Below are 16,112 nucleotides of genomic sequence, written 5' to 3' on the forward strand. Positions count from 1 at the left end.
CGGTAGCGGGGGGGGGGGGGGGGGGGGGGGGGGGGGGGGCAATGGGTCTTTCCTCACTCAGTGTGTAAATGAGAGGAAGAAGTCTTGCAGAGTTGATGTTTATTCATACAAACAGGATCCATTTGCAGACGCAGTCGAAACTTGGAGAGAGAGAGAGAGAGAGAGAGAGAGAGAGAGAGAGAGAGAGAGGGGCACAATAATTACTGCAGGCAATTAGCGAGCAGCAGCAGCTCTCTCCAAATGTACTGACTGTGTCTGTGGAGCTGTTTGGTTTGTTTTGACACCTCAGGGTGAGGAGCCCAGGGGTCATTCGGGCGTGCAGAGAGAAAAAAAAAAAAAAAGTTGAGGAGCAACACATGATTGACTCACAAGATATTATCAAACTTCAGTGAAGTGAAATGAAAAGATGAGGTCCAGGACGCTTGATGCCATCAGATATGGTTTTCCAGATTCCCTTTGTCCTGCGGATCTGGTGGTGGAGGAAATCTTGAGATCTATTATTGTGGCTAAAAATAGCAACACATCTGTGTAAATCAAAAGTCTTGTGCGAAAAATGCAGCTTTTCTATATACTGTTGCTGTAACAGAGCATCATATTGACGTATTCAGATCATTTACTTAATTAGAAGTGACAATACCACATTTTAAAATATTTCCTGCAGTAGAAAATAATGAAATAAATACAAAAAAGTTTTCACTATTCAGCAGAGTGGCTCATGTCAGTTGTATAGCATCATATTTTTTTATTATTGCATTATTACTGGCGCAATAAGAAGCATTGTACTGTTGTTATTGGCCAAGGTGGAGCTACTTTAACTACTTTGCAGACTGTTATAGTTTAAATGAATGCGTTGTATTTAAGAACTCCTCACAGGTTTAGTAGGTTTCCTGCAAATTAGTATGTAGAAGAGTTTTCCACACTAAAAGTGTTTAGTAATTTAAAATTGACAAAATGTAAATGGTCAAATAAAGTAAATACCTCAAAACTGTACCTGGGTAAATGTGCTTAGTTACAAATACACCTCTGCATATAAATCATATATTTTTTGTGTAAAATATAAATTTGCAAAGTGAGTTCAGCTGTTAAATAAATGCAGTGGAGTAGAAAGTAGAAGTAGAAAGTAGTAGAAAGGCAGAGCAAGTTTATTTCCAGGCTCTAGCACATTATAACAAGACAATTCAAAGTGCTTTCCATTTAAAAAAAGGCATTAAGACAAGAAACACAAGACAATGAAAAGGGACACTTGTAAAATGGTGAAATAAAAGAATAAAAATGAGCTGAAATAGAATAAAACATTAAAACAGCAGCGTAAAATAACAAGGCAGTGCAAGATATAAGAATAAATACAGCAAAGAAACATCAACTGGAAATACTCAAGTACCTCAAAGTTATAGTTAAACACAGTACTAGTTATATTCAACCACCGCACCTTGCCATAAAGTTCATGCTCTGAAAAGCCGGGCTACACACAGGCCTAACGCACACATGGCACGAGGCGTTTCAAGTCTTATCCATCCTTCCTGTCAGACCCCCCCCCCCCCCCCCCCCCCCCCCCTCCACTGCGCCCTTTGAAATCTGCATCATTTCTGTTTACAAGAGTCTAATTGCTTCCACACACTTTGTACGTAAAAAGAAAAAGCTGATGTATCTGCAGACAGAGAGAGAGAGAGAGAGAGAGAGAGAGAGAGAGAGAGAGAGACAGAGCAGCGCGCCAAAGGCGGTCACGGCACCCGCATTTTTTTCTGCTCGCGCGGTAAATACCCCGACCGTTAAACATCAACACACAGTCACCCGTGATGAGTGTTGTGAGAGGCGACAGTCTAACAAGCTTTCTCTTTGACTCATCGCTTATCACCGGGTCTGTTTAACTGATTTCAGGCATGCACGAAACGTAAAATTAGCCCCCCAAGTCCGCCGCGAGCGCGTCCGTGGGCTACAGCTGCTACTACGTCTGACTGATGCACGTTTTAATTGCAGTGAGAGTTGAGAGTTTGGGTGGTCTGACTAAATACTTAGAGATTGCACCTTCCGCAAAAGCAAACACAGGCAGTGAAAAACAGACAGGAAATGAGAAGATGGGACAGGAGGGATTTCTTCAATGGGCTCTGCATTACTTAATCATAAGTCAAGTGGTCACAGGCAGAATGAATATGAACATCGGCAACGCCAAGTATAAATAGTCCCCGGCACCAGTGGTTCTACAAATGGGGCTTGGAGCCCCGAGGATTGAGGAGAAAATGAGGAAAAGTTTATACTCTCACTGTTTTCTTTGCCAAAAAAATTGCACAAATTGAATCTGTGCCCAACATTGAAAACCAGGGAGAGAGTGGAGCTGAAAGCCCAACGAGGAAGAGAGGCGCAAGTCGCCAAGAAAAAGTTTAGCAAACCAAGATATTAAATCACAATTTTAATTCAACATCTGACCAATGGAATGACATGTGTTTGACTGAAAATAAAGCCTTTCATTATATCTAATGTGCCAAGACGACTAATACGTCTTTATCACTGCGCTGTGACGTCACCGCGTCCGTGTCCGAGCCAGTTGATCTATTCAGGGCTCCTTGGGGTGAAAGCTGTTGGGAATCAGCTCATTTCTTTCTTTTTTTTTTTTACCAGTTCATCACCTGCTGTCTTTAATTCATGCGTGCTGTTTTCTCTTTCTCCCTCTCTGTTCTCCCGCTCTCTGTTGTTCTTTTGAAGTCTCCGGGAGTCCTGTGGTTTTCAAAGGGTCAGAGGAGGGCAGCCCTTACTGTCCTATCGAAGGCCGGCCGCGGGATAAATGCGTGTCACCACCTGTCCTCGCTGCTCTGTGTCAACACCGCTGGTGTCACTGTACTCGCACCTCGTCATCTCACCCCCTGCCGCTCGTACATTGTTCCCTCTTGCTTACACACACACACACACACACACCGATGTATGTATGAGTGACCGAGCAAATGCACACACTCAAAGGTAGCGCTTGTGCCCACATACACACACACAGAACGTGCACGCTGCTACTGTAGGACCCCTACTGTCTGACAACCGTCACACTGAGACAAACCAAGGAGTCCCGCTGCTAAAAGCCCACCGTTTCCTCACACTTCACATTATAGAGGACTCTTTCTGGCCCAAGCCCAAACCAGCGGGGGGTTGTTTGGTTGAGAGAAAGGCCAGCGTCCTGGGGAGAGAGTGAATTGCAGGTCCGGGGTCACGCAGAGAGTGGAAACAGTCAACCTGAAGTCCTTCAAGATGAAAAATTAGCCTTTCAAATGACAACCAGAGATCAAACCACCCACAGGACATGTGGGCGTGTTTTTTAATGCTCCCATTGAAGAGCAAGTTTCAGAAGCTCTTTTCATTCAGCGCCAGTTTCCTGTCCCGCGTGCCCCGAGGGAAACATCCCAGGAATCCCCAGATCTGGAAGGGAAGCCAAGGTGGAGCAGGACGATCCAAAACTGGACACCAGGCCCGAGTCTGAGTCCGACACCGCCAGCTCCTCGAACTTCTGTATCACTTTCCTCACAGACTGGAAGGGAATCTCCCTGCGCCACGGGGCTCCGCCGGCCCCACAAGGTCCCCTGTAGACTGAATCCTTACTGAGGAAGACGTGAGGAGGAGGAGGCAGGCGGCAGCGAAGCCTCAGCCGGCCCTGGCCCAGACCCAGAGCGGGGAGCAGTCCAGCAGAGCTGAAGCGGGTAGGCAGTGTGGCCAGGTGCTCCTGGGTCAGAGGGTTGTGGAAGCTCAGGGTGCCCCCTCCGATGTTGAGGAAGACCCCGAGGCTTTTGATCTGGGGCGGGACGGTGCGGAGCGGCTCCCGGCTCCCATCGTACACTGCACAAAAAGACAAGCCCTGCCTTTCCAGCCACCAGCCACCAGCACCGTCCAATGAGATCACACCTGAGATAAACACAAAAGTGAAGCTTTTCAGACGCATCTCAGAAATCGGCACATTTGGTCAGTGGGTTGATCCATTTTCGGCCCGGACTGAAATGTTTCAGAATCTACTGGATGGATCTCTAGTACATTTAACACTGACATTCATCCTCAGCTGATGAATCCTGCCGGCTTTAGTCTTCCTCCGGCTTCTTCTTCCTGCTCCACCGCTGAGTTTACGCTTGTGACTTTGAGTGAAATGTCTGTGCAACTATTAGGATGGATCACCGTGACATTTGGTTCTGACATACATGCCGCCATCAGGGTGAACTGTAATAACAGATCCCCCACTCTTCATTCAGCAGGATTATCAGGTCTAAACTTACAGTAACACTGTCCAATACTATATGACCAAATACTAGTTTTAATCACACCCTGGATCTTCACAATTCTTCACTAACATTTGAGTTCACAGTAATGGATTATACAGCAGATGCCTATCTGACAAAACCAAGTAATAACATTAATGTTTGCTATGATTTGGCGCAATACAAATAAAACTGAACTCAATTGAATCCCCATCAGCCACAGCTGCTCTTAGTGCTAAACCTCAAATGTTAGCAAATAACTAAGATGGTAAACATTATACCTGCTACACATCAGCGTGTTAGCATTTAGCTATAATCTCTGTGCCTGACCACAGCCTCACAGAGCTGCTAGCGTGTCTATCAACTCTTAGTGTAAGAGCTACTTCAGTACATATCCTATCTTTTCATTAAATATGTTAAATAAGTTCGGACATGTTCTTTACATTCTAAATTTCTCTAAGTTTGTACAATAGTCAATGCATATGCTGAATAGTGCATTATGCTAAGGTTACGTTTCTTTTTCTATTATCTGTTGTAAAGTGAACAGTTTTATGGTCGTAGTTTACGACAGGCGATTATGCTGTAAAACAGTTTGGCGCTTTGGAAAAGGCAGCGCTAATAAAACGCTGAGAAGTCAGCGGAGTTTGGATCGATATACGTTTTCTGACCGTGTGAAATGTAACAGATTTGGCGCAACAAATACGTAGAACATCAAGTCGGTAATGGACCGGGCTGAGACCTGTTGTGACGCTGGTGTGTGGAAATAAATCCTCAGTCGAGTTTTCCTGCCTGAGCATGAGCACACTGGGTTTTCACAATAAGGTTTGATTCATTCAGTGGAACATGAGTCAAATCAAGATACTCCGCAGACTAAGTGGCCTTGGATTTTGGACCATGATAAGACGGCCACAAGACTGAGTCTTGTTGCAATGTTCCCCGAGGTATGCAAGAGTATCAGATCCTTTTTTCATTGTAGGTCATTTTGTGCTGCCAACGTTGCATTCCCCTGTTCGCTGGCTTTGATTGTAGGAATAAACAAAGACAGAACGATGGGGAACTTCATGTCACAGTGACATGGTGACGTAGCGGTAGTGGTGTTGACAGTCACTCAGAAAATGAAGACACGTCTGAGGCAGCGGATGATGAAGATGATCATTTTGTGCCACAGGATAGATCAGATAATTCAGAAGCACAACTGGAGCGTGACTATGATAATGCCAGCTCAGACAATAAGAGCTCGACCACTGCACACAAACATCCTGCAAAGACCACAGCACAGTGACCGTGCTTCATGATTACAGCTGACTAATCTACGTTAAGTAAGTGACTGTGATTGAGTGGGTCAGTGACTCATAACAGTAGCCTACGTATTACATAGTACAATGCTGTTTAATATATAAAACATACAGTATATACAGTTTTTCTGTAATTAATACAAAATTACATAAAAAACTAATAAATAATGTATAGTCTTGGATCTGTTTTATTGTTGTCAACAGTGTAGAAGTGATGTTATTTTTATTTAAAACTCAATGAAGTAATGTGTCTATAAAGACCCGAGGTATAATTCAATTACCAATCAACTAATATCAACACATACATCTTTTTAATCTGTTTCTTCCCATTAGCTCTAAATATGATGTATGAGAATGATTCCATTTTAAAATATTCTAGACAATCTACAGGTATTTTTTAAGGATTGAATTAATGAAAGTTATTTCATCAGTGGGTTAAGTTTCCTTTTCAATGATGTAAAGAGGAAATTCTTCACAATTGATAGGAAATGAAAACGTTTCTCTAGTTATTTCACATTAATGTGTATAAAGTTAAACACAAGTTGCAGATGTTTGAGCTAAATCGGTTCAGTAATTAAACCAATGATCAGCGGACTGTCAGTGCTTTAACCACTTGGTGGCACTGTGAACTATGAAGTCGTCTGATGACGTGTGCATGTGTGTGTGTGTGTGTGTGTGTGTGTGTGTGTACACAAGAGTGTGTCCTCATATGAGTGTGGGCTTAAACAAGCACAGTCTTGCTGACTAATGGTGAGGGTTTCTGGAAGCAATAAGCAAGCTGGCATCGAACCAACCAACACAAACTAAAGAGAGTTCTTACCGATCCTGTACACGGAGCTGTTGCAGACATCCACCTCCCAATAATACTGTCCCTGTGCGATGACGACATCGGCGCAGACCTGCGGGAGGGCCGACACGACCCTGGAATCAGGGGTCATCTTTGACCTCCTGAACTTGTTGTCTGGAGGAGGGGTGGGAGGCCCTCGGTAGGTGACAGTGAGGGAGGCGTTGGAAAGATGGAGGGATGGAGGGACAGTGGAAGGATCCATAGCAAAACACAGTCCTAAGAGGAGAATTTAAGAGGAGAATATTTACTTATTTTTCTTTAAATTAATAACCAATATCATTCTTCTTTAATACAAGTTAACATTAACATTGTTTGGGAATTAAAAGCATCATGTATGAGTCCTTACCAAAGACGGACTGCTCCATCTCCGCCTCTTGTAGGTCTACAACGCCATCCACTGGTGTTATTGGGGAACTGGCAGCAGTGGAGCCTGGGTCAAATAAGGAGGGTGTACACGATACTGTTTCCCCTGTTGACAGTGAGGATCATACGGTTTATTCCTATCAAATGTCTGGAGCTACTTATACATAACGATACTCACCAGGTAAACAGCTCTGTGCTCTTTCTTCAGTTTCATCCCTGCAGCGTGTGTCGCTCTATAAACATAGTGACAGAAGAATGAAATTACACATAAAGAGAGTTAGTTTTTAAATCTACACATAGCATGAAAATGTATTTCATTAAAATAAAAATGCATTTTTATTTGTGCACTAAGACTTACATACAGTGCCTTACAGTATCAGTTGCATCAAATACATGAAAATGATCTTTGCAAGATAACAAAATAAGCTTTTATGCAAATAGAATTTATTTTTGTGATGATTATCCTCGGCTTAAAGGAATAGATAACATTTTGGAAAACGGAGTTAGATGAGAAGATTGACATCACTCTCATCCTTCCATAAAGTGTGAAGTTATATGCAGACAGACAGTTTAGCTTAGTTTAGCATGAAGCAAAATCCACCTACCAGCACCTTGAAAATCAAGTTAAATGAGATGTAATGTGTTAACTAATGAACTTTAAAAAAGGAGCTGGTAGTTGGATTTTGCCTAATAGTTTTTTTGTCATAATTATTTTTTACATTTTTACACTCGTCTTAAATTTTATTGTACAACTTGAAGTTACGACATATATACATTTTCCAATTTTATTCACTGAACAATTATATAAAATAAAAAATATTACATGCTTCGATCCCATTTCTTTCTCAAACTCTTTTTTATGTTTATTCTAATTATTTCACTCATAGCTTTTTAGCACAGCCTGAAGAGTGTCAAAACCTGTGGTGCATTTGCACTCATCAGGGAAACTGTTTTTATAAGCGCTGTTCGCCTCAGGGCCGAGGTGAGATTTATAAGATGAGTGCACACTTTCACTCTCTTTAGTTTGTTTTTAATGTTTTAAATTCATCATCTAGGTGTTATATTGCTTATGTATGTCCTTGAAATTGCCTTGTGTCTGAATGAATGGTACTATAAATAAACTTGCCTCGCTTCATTTACACCCTGCGTTTTGCTGTACGTGCATGAGCATGTACAAAATACAATGTAATCCTTATCTGTGTAATCTTTAAATTCCTCTCTACCAGGTTTGGATATCTCACTTGCATGTCCTGTGGGTGACCTTCAGACGCCCCTGTCTTGATGCCGGTCTCCCTGCTGTTGACAAGTGAATGGCTCAGGGTGGGATGTTCTGGCAGACAGGAAGTGGCAGCTGACCACGTCCAGCACGGCAGCTCTACAGGATGTCGACAGCAGGGGCACAGCACAGAGCAGACAGATAGGCTGACGCCACGGAGCAGAGACTGACCTGAGCTCGTTTTCTCTCCAGCTGCTACACAGTGACCACACATGGTGTGAGAGCACGGCAGGATCAGGGCGACATCATATCCTCGGTTACAAGCTGGGCAGCGGGAGACTGGCTGAGAACAGTCAATGTCTTTTTCCTCATCTTCCTCCCTTTCAGTCTTTCTCACATCCAACTTCCTGCGCCTTATTTGGGGACAAAAGTTCTTTGTTGCCATTACTGAGAAACAATTTTGGTGTCTGCCATTACTTTCTTTGAACGTCTAATTTGTTCTACTTTTAGCAGCACGCTTTATTGGGCATGTAGCCGCCGCCTTTGCTTTGAAATTAAGTCTCATTAATGTGAAGAAAAATCCACATTCCTGTCAATTCCCAACATGCAGATAATACCAGCCTGTGTGGGTTCTGTTATAATCTTCAGTAAGCCGAGCCTCCGTCACGGCAGAAAAAGAAGATCCACTTTTCCAGAGAAGAGACACCGGGGCAACATCTTATTGACAAGATAATCTTTTGCTAGAAAATCACAAAGACGTTCTAGTGGCTAGAGATATCCCACAGTGGCAAAAAAATGACAAAGCTCAGTCTTCTCGAACAGACCTGAAACGCATTGGCAGACTGCAGGATATAAAGAAATGTCCTCTCTGTCTCCTAGCTGACTATTGTGTGTGGAGTAGGAGGAATGGCCTGAGCGGAGATAAAAGAGAGAGAGAGTGGTAGAGAGAGAGGGGAGCCCAGCCTTTCACAAGGTACTCATTGCTTGGGGTTACCATGGTAATGGCTCTTCCCTTAGAAACGCACAACTGCAAGATAATGTGCTGCAAAGACCCCATGTGCACACGCACAAGTGCACGTCTAAATGTTAACAAAGATCTCATTAATGTCATGAGCACGACCCACACGGCTTAGATACAAAACCTCTGTGACACAGATGCAAAGATAAAATAACACACACACACACACACACACACACACACACACACCACACACACACACACACACCACACACACACACACACACACACACACACACACACACACACACACACACACGCTTATAAACACACATTTTCTCCTCCAGGTCTGGATGCTCGGCTCTCGGGTTCAGCTGTGCCTCTCTCATGGATGATTAACAATGAGGAGTCCACCTCCAGGAATGCATTACGCTCTCTAAGCATGAAGTCAATGTAGTGATGCCTATAAAAGACTATGAATGGTAAAAAAAAAAAAGGAAAAAAAGTACCATTTCCAGAGGGGGTGTTGTAAAAAAAAATTTATGACTTTCAATGACGTATGTAATTTAGGATCAGCTATCAAAGATGTTCGTGGGAAGCGGGACATGCATAGACTCCTTCCTCCGCACTGCGCTTCCCCTCTGGTGTCATGGTGTTATCACTTGTGTTCCTCAATGGAATTCCTTGGAAAGAGGAATATGAAGTAAGAGCATTGTGCAACAGGATACCAAAGAAATGTGTCATAATCACCACAGAGCTGTCACCTTCTCTCTCTTTTTTAATGTAATTTCTTGATTTTAAAATAAACACTGTACTTGCACTGTAAACTGATACAGTGGCAACAATGAACTTGAAGTTTATTGCAACACGTTCTATTAGTAGAACTTTTACAGGGTTGTAGCCCTATCATTGTATGTCCATGACTCGACAGCTAAAGAAATTAACAATGTACTTACTAATTTTGCTTGGAAAAATCGACACCACAAATTAAAAAGAGATATACTTTCTGGGCCAAGAAAAGAGGGGGGCTTTGAATTATTAAACTTTATTGATCTAAATAATACATTTAAAATGAAATGGATCAAGGAATGCCTTAAAGCGTCAGAATCCATTTGGTACTTTATTCCAAAAACATTTTTAAAAAATTGGGCGGTCTTGACTTTCTACTCACCTATAATTATAAATGTACCAAATTACCTACAGAATTATCTAAATTTTTTCAACAGGCCCTCCTAGCATGGAAATTATGTTACATGCATAACTTTTCCCCACACAAAGCCATCATATGGAATAATGATGATATAACTGTTGGTAAAAAATCCATTTTCAAGCAAAAATGGTTAGACAAAGGTATTATATATGTCACTGATCTCTTTGACACCAATGGTGTACTACTTAGTTATGAACGATTTCTTCTTATTAAGTCCTTTCCTGTAACGAGCAAAGAATTTAACTCTGTGATAAAGGCTATTCCTTGCGGCTTATCCCGCCTGATGAAGAGTCACCTGCAATTTCAAGAAGTTCTAAGGATAAAATCCCTTTTATTTGTAAATGGTATAGACATAATGGATAGCAATTGCAATAATAAACACATCCGTAACACATTTTATGAAAAAAGAAAAATTAGCCCTAGAGGGAAAGCTTTTTGGAATAACATCTTTACAGATATTAACTGGCAAAGAGCATGGCTTTTGCCATACAAATTCTGTATTAACAATAAAGTTAAACAAGTGCACATTAAAATCTTACACAATATATATGTAACTAATTTATATTTATCCAAATTTTTAGATATTGAAAATAAATGTACACTCTGTGAAAACGATTCTGAATCTTTAATTCATCTCTTTTATCACTGCTCAAGTTCGCTAACCTTTTGGACTCAGACTGAGAGATATATATTGGGTAAAACGAAATATAATGTCAAAATTCACTGTAAAAGTGTCATCACTTGTTTTGATCACGAAAACAAGGAAATTGAATTTATAGTTAACTTGTTGATTCTGTTTGGCAAGTTTCATATCCACAAATGCAGATTTACAAAAACTTCCCCCAATTTTTTCAGATTTTCAATTGAATTTTTAGAGTACATTAAAACACTACAGCTTTTAAACACAGCTAAATGTAACAAAACTGTCAAAATATATGAAGAACTATTCAAAGAGAAATAACCCCTTTTCCCCTTGTCATTTATGTTTGTTGCTTGTTTTATTCATTGATTTTGTGTATGATTCAGAATTTTGCAATATACTTGTACTGTATATCCTCACATTATTTTTATATAATGTATTGTTTATTACCTACTCGATACTGTATCAGCACAGATTGAGATACTGAGCACCTGTCTGTATATTCTACTCAAAGTCGCTCAATAAAGTTTTGTGGAAAAAAAAAAAAAGATACAACAGCTGGTAGCTAAGCTAGCTTTCAGAGACTTGCTGCCACCACCACAGGTGGGCAGTAAATTACATTGAATCAGGTCCTTTATACGACAGAAAGCTGTTCTGAGATCAGATTTGATGTGGTTTTAATTATTATTACTATTTTTTTTTTTTTTTTTTAGCTTTAACTGGGCAAACTCTGCTAATATGTTGTGTTTCCGGTTTGCCCAGTTGTATCATAGTGTGCAAAAATCTATCAATCTCCCTCTAACTGGTTGCCATATGTTGTGAGCTCCAGACTGTAAATCCCTTTGGCACTAATTTGTAATTTTGGGATATGTGAATTAATTTGGATTAACTAATAATTTTTCAGTTGAGCAGGTAATTAAAATATGCATTGTCTAAATGTAAAACTAGTTATTCTTTTTTTTTAACCTGTGGTCAGGAATGAACATTGCAGATAAATCAGGGCCATCAGTTTGTTGCTCTGTTGTTATTGTTATAGCAGCAGTGGAAGTTGTAACATTTTTATATCCATGATTTTCAACCCAACCCATTTCTTGCCTAAGGTGATATGAACCAACAGGTAAACAATAAGTTATTAATCAAAACATTATGACTCCTCTTCCATGTTTATATCGTCATGTTATAACTGGGTTAGTGCTGTCTGGGTCTATGTGGAGCCTCACTTGTCTTATTTGTATTGAGGACCCAGAGTCAAACATTAACTTTGGGCCTAGATCAGAGATAAAGCCCACTCATTCTAAAAGCCTCCAGCGCAAGTCTTGGTTTTGCGCAACCATGTGTCACTTTTGACTCACTCAGTTAATTAGGCCTTGGTATATTATGTAACTATGTGAAGATGAGGCCGATGAATGATCGCTCTGATTCATGAATTTCTATGAAGATGAATGGAAGAAATACACAACTGAGGGACATCATGCACCAAGGAACGGGTTATGGCTTATAGCAGTAAGTTGTCCATCTGGACTCATGGCCTGTATTACAACTCTTATTTACAGAGAGGGAGGTCTGGTGTCACTGGAGTTTACACAGACTTATAGTGGTGTAAACATGCCACTTTTATTTCAAACACAATGCTGCATGGTGTATATGATGCTAATGTTAGGACTACCACTTTGATTTAATGCATCATTGCATTAGGTGGTGATTCCATACTCATCGCTATGACTAGTGAGAGTTACATATCATATACTTCAGTAAAGTTTTTTTTTTTTTTACCTGTAACACTTCATTCATTCAGTTCCAACTTTCAGAGATAACACCAGGTGCAAATAAAGGAATATGTGACTGTAAGATTTAAATTGATTAGGAAGTGGTTTGTAGAACTTGTCAGGGCAGAACTCATGGGTGGGATTTTGGCAAAACAAGAACAGGGAAAGTACTCTACGTGCCATTAATACCAAGCAACAGCAGTTGGACCAATGACTTTAAAAAGGAGGTGGTGATATGAAGAAATAAATGCAGGAAGGTGAAATTCTTTTCTGCTGCTACATAAAGGAATTAGATGGCAGCTTGTCAGTCATCTCCGCTGTGTGCTCCTCCAAGACTCCTGATGGTGCTGCTGATAGGAGGGATTTCTTCCCATCTACTGGAGGTGCGGGGCAACCCCAAAGACTTTTGGTGCAAAGATCAACACAGGAAAACAATGGAGAAAAGGATTGAGATTGAGGTGAAAGACGTGGTGAGGAAACAAATCATGCATTAATTGTCATTTTAAAAAGGAGAATTAAAAAGGCACAATGTGGACGACTGATGTGTCAATATGCAAACAAGCTGTTCACCGTTCTGAGAAGCATAAGAGTAATGTTGTATCTGTTGCAGTAGGTCTTGATTTTCTTTTGTTGAGTTAAAAGTGATTCATTTCTGTGCGTGCATTTTAGTGACAAAACTATGTTTATGTGCTCAGGCTGACACACTGCCATTTCCTGTACAGCTGCCATGTGTCGGGTTAAACCGGGAAGAATGGGCCAATAAAACTGTAAGTAATTCCTAAAAATACATCGACATACATACCAAAATCTTCTGTGTATCTGTCATTGATAAAGTTGGCAGCTGACTGCAAAAACTAAAGCATGTATGAAGGTTTTTTTTTGCCTGTATACTATAGTGGCTGAAGGGAAACACCTCCCTCGTAAGCGTCTGCCAACTCAATGTGCCAAAATTTGCTGCTCCACTTGTCTAACAACTGTATTGTTGTGACTGTTGCCTTTGGTAAAAACTTCAATACAAGTACAAACAAAAAACAGAGTAACAAAAAGCCTTGCTTGCTAGTAGCATTTGCAGCACATTGTACAGAGAATGTGTGGTATAATACGACTGCGTGTGTGGCGCAGTTATGGCAACCAATTATGGCTAATGTTAGCATGGCACTGAACACAAAGAGCAGCTGAGGTTGATTGGAATACCATTAGTTTTGCATGCTTAACTGATATGGTAATTATAATACCTGCTAAACATCAACATGCTAGAATTATCATTGTGAACATGTTAGCATTCTCCCCTACAGCCTCACAGGTCTCTAGCATAAGCTCGCAGTTTTGTTGATGGAATAATAACTGATTAAGTCTTGAACTGTCACATCAAATACATAGTAAAATACATTGATGTTGCTATTAAACCAGCATAATTGTGACATTGTCTGTGTTTGGTCAGCTACAGCAAAAGCGTGAAGAGGTGGTGGGGGCCCTCCAGGTGTTTCAAGAGGGAGTGCAAGGAGTGAAGATGAACACTACATTGACAAGTCAGCTCTCAGTGTTGGGGCAACTGGAGCGTCACATCAAAAATATTCTGGCTATCGTCAAGAGGCTTCAGATACAGGTGATACACATGCACATGAATGAAAACCAAAAACACACAAGTTGTGCATTGTGAAAATTTGACCTGACAAGACCCCACACCTTTGAGTCTGTAACACAAAGTACATGTCTGTACTGGTTCAGAGAAATGCTACGTCTGTTAAACTCTGTTGTTTAGTCTAAATTGAATTGATTCAATTTTTTTTCTACCACAGATTGAGACAGTGGCACCATTGTCTTCTGCAGGACCGCACTGTTCCAACCAAACCAGCGAACTGAACAAAGTGCTGAAACTGTACAGAAAGCTACTCCAGGGAAAACTGGAGTCCCTTGCTACGGACCTCCATGAAAAAATCTGTAAAGAACATGGGACAACCAATACTAGAGGACACTGAGGTTCATTTAACAGATGGAAATTAGCGTATTTGCACTGCTGTGCTGTGTTGCTTTAAAACTGATTCAAGACACAGCTGCAAACCAGGAGTGGACCTGCACAATGTAGACTGAGAGCGTCGGACATGTTGATGAAGACTAAAGAAGAAAGGAGACCGGAACTGGACTTGCACATAGAATGGTATGCAAAGGATAGGACACAAGGATACAGGCATTGACCAGTGACTGTAGTTTTGAAGGACAAAGGAGGTAGCAATAGTTTTAAGTTATAGAAGTTTTCATTGTGGGCGGCGCAGTGCACTGTCGCGTCACAGCAAGAAGGTTCTCGGGTCGAACCTGGCCGCAGGCTTTCTATGTGGAATTTGCATGTTCTCCTCTGGGTCTGTGGGGATTCTCTCTGGGTCCTCCGGCTTCCTCCCACAGTCCAAAGACATGCTGGTTAGGTTAACTGGTGACTCTAAATCGCCTGTAGGTGTGAATGTGAGTGTGAATGGTGGTTTGTATTTATATGTCAGGCCTGTGATAGACTGGCAACCTGTCCAGGGTGTACCCCACCCTTGCCCAATGTTAGCTGGGATTGGCTCCAGCCCTCCCGTGACCCTATAAGGACAAGCAGTATGGATAAAGGATGGATGGAGGTTTACATTGTGCAAAACTCTGTGAAAAGGCAATACAACCTCCAGAAACTCAGTAAAAATTGAAAGAATTTTTTTATGAGCTGTGTTAGTGTCTTCCTCAGCAGTTACTCCAAACTAAAAGTTTATAATTCTTGTTCTCAGGCATCATTAGTTTTGAGCCTACAACAATGTCAGCAGCCCTGTGAGGCTGTGCTTAGGCAGAGCGGCACTTTGAGCTAACATGCCTTCAGTGATAATATGGTGTTAGCATGTGTGATGTTTGTCTTTGTTTAGTGTGTTAGCATGCTAACATTTGCTTACTGGCACTAAACAAAGTACAGCTGAGGCTGATGGGAAAGTTTTGCAGGTATTTTGACCTCTTGATAGCACCAGAGAAAAAGTTCTCCTGAACCTCTCTGTTCTGCAGCTCAGTGAGATGAGACATTTGCTGCAGCTGTAGCTGCTTCTCTGTCCTGCCACAATGTTGTGGAGAGGATGGTAGGTATTGTCCATGATGGCCTCCATCTGACATTGCATGCATCTCTCCACAACAGTCCTGAGTGAGTCCAGACTCCTGCCAAGCACAGACCCAGCCTGTAATTGAGCAACCAACTGTTTGTGCCAAGAAACTTTCACTTATAGGGGTTCAAGGTCTTTTGAGTTAAGGTAACATGACTGGAATGCTGATTTGTTATCCTGGCTTAATATCACACCCTACGAAATCTTTTCTTTTTCCATGAAAGTTAATCTAATTGTGTAATGACCAGCATTTTGTGAACCACACTGCGTATGTCATTATTACAAGTACATCGTGTAGTAGTGCACTGTGCTGGTCATACTATTTCTTCCAATGTGTAATCAAAACTGTAGCACCCTCTCTGGGTGCTGGAGAAGAGGTGCTCTGTGTTGAATTATCCAGTGACCTGCTCAGGGAAAATCTGTTCATCTCTTCTTCATCTTTGACTGCAGAGGACTGGAAAATATAAAGAAGGGATTGGAA

At 41.3% G+C, this 16,112-nt stretch overlaps 1 protein-coding gene across 1 annotated transcript; it reads right to left on the minus strand.

Annotated features, from left to right (window-relative positions):
• Positions 1-1,568: 1,568 nt before the first annotated feature.
• LOC130167311 (uncharacterized) lies at positions 1,569-9,118 on the minus strand. The gene is made up of 5 exons (XM_056373326.1): positions 7,970-9,118; positions 6,907-6,961; positions 6,712-6,795; positions 6,339-6,581; positions 1,569-3,879 (listed from the first exon to the last, which is right to left on the minus strand). Exons 1-5 carry the CDS (start codon positions 8,387-8,389, stop codon positions 3,338-3,340), a joined length of 1,344 nt encoding a protein of 447 aa, XP_056229301.1. The 5' UTR covers positions 8,390-9,118; the 3' UTR covers positions 1,569-3,337.
• Between the last annotated feature and the right edge of the window lie 6,994 nt (positions 9,119-16,112).

The sequence above is a fragment of the Seriola aureovittata genome, chromosome 4, assembly GCF_021018895.1.
Source record: "Seriola aureovittata isolate HTS-2021-v1 ecotype China chromosome 4, ASM2101889v1, whole genome shotgun sequence".
Classification (NCBI taxonomy): Eukaryota; Metazoa; Chordata; class Actinopteri; order Carangiformes; family Carangidae; genus Seriola; species Seriola aureovittata.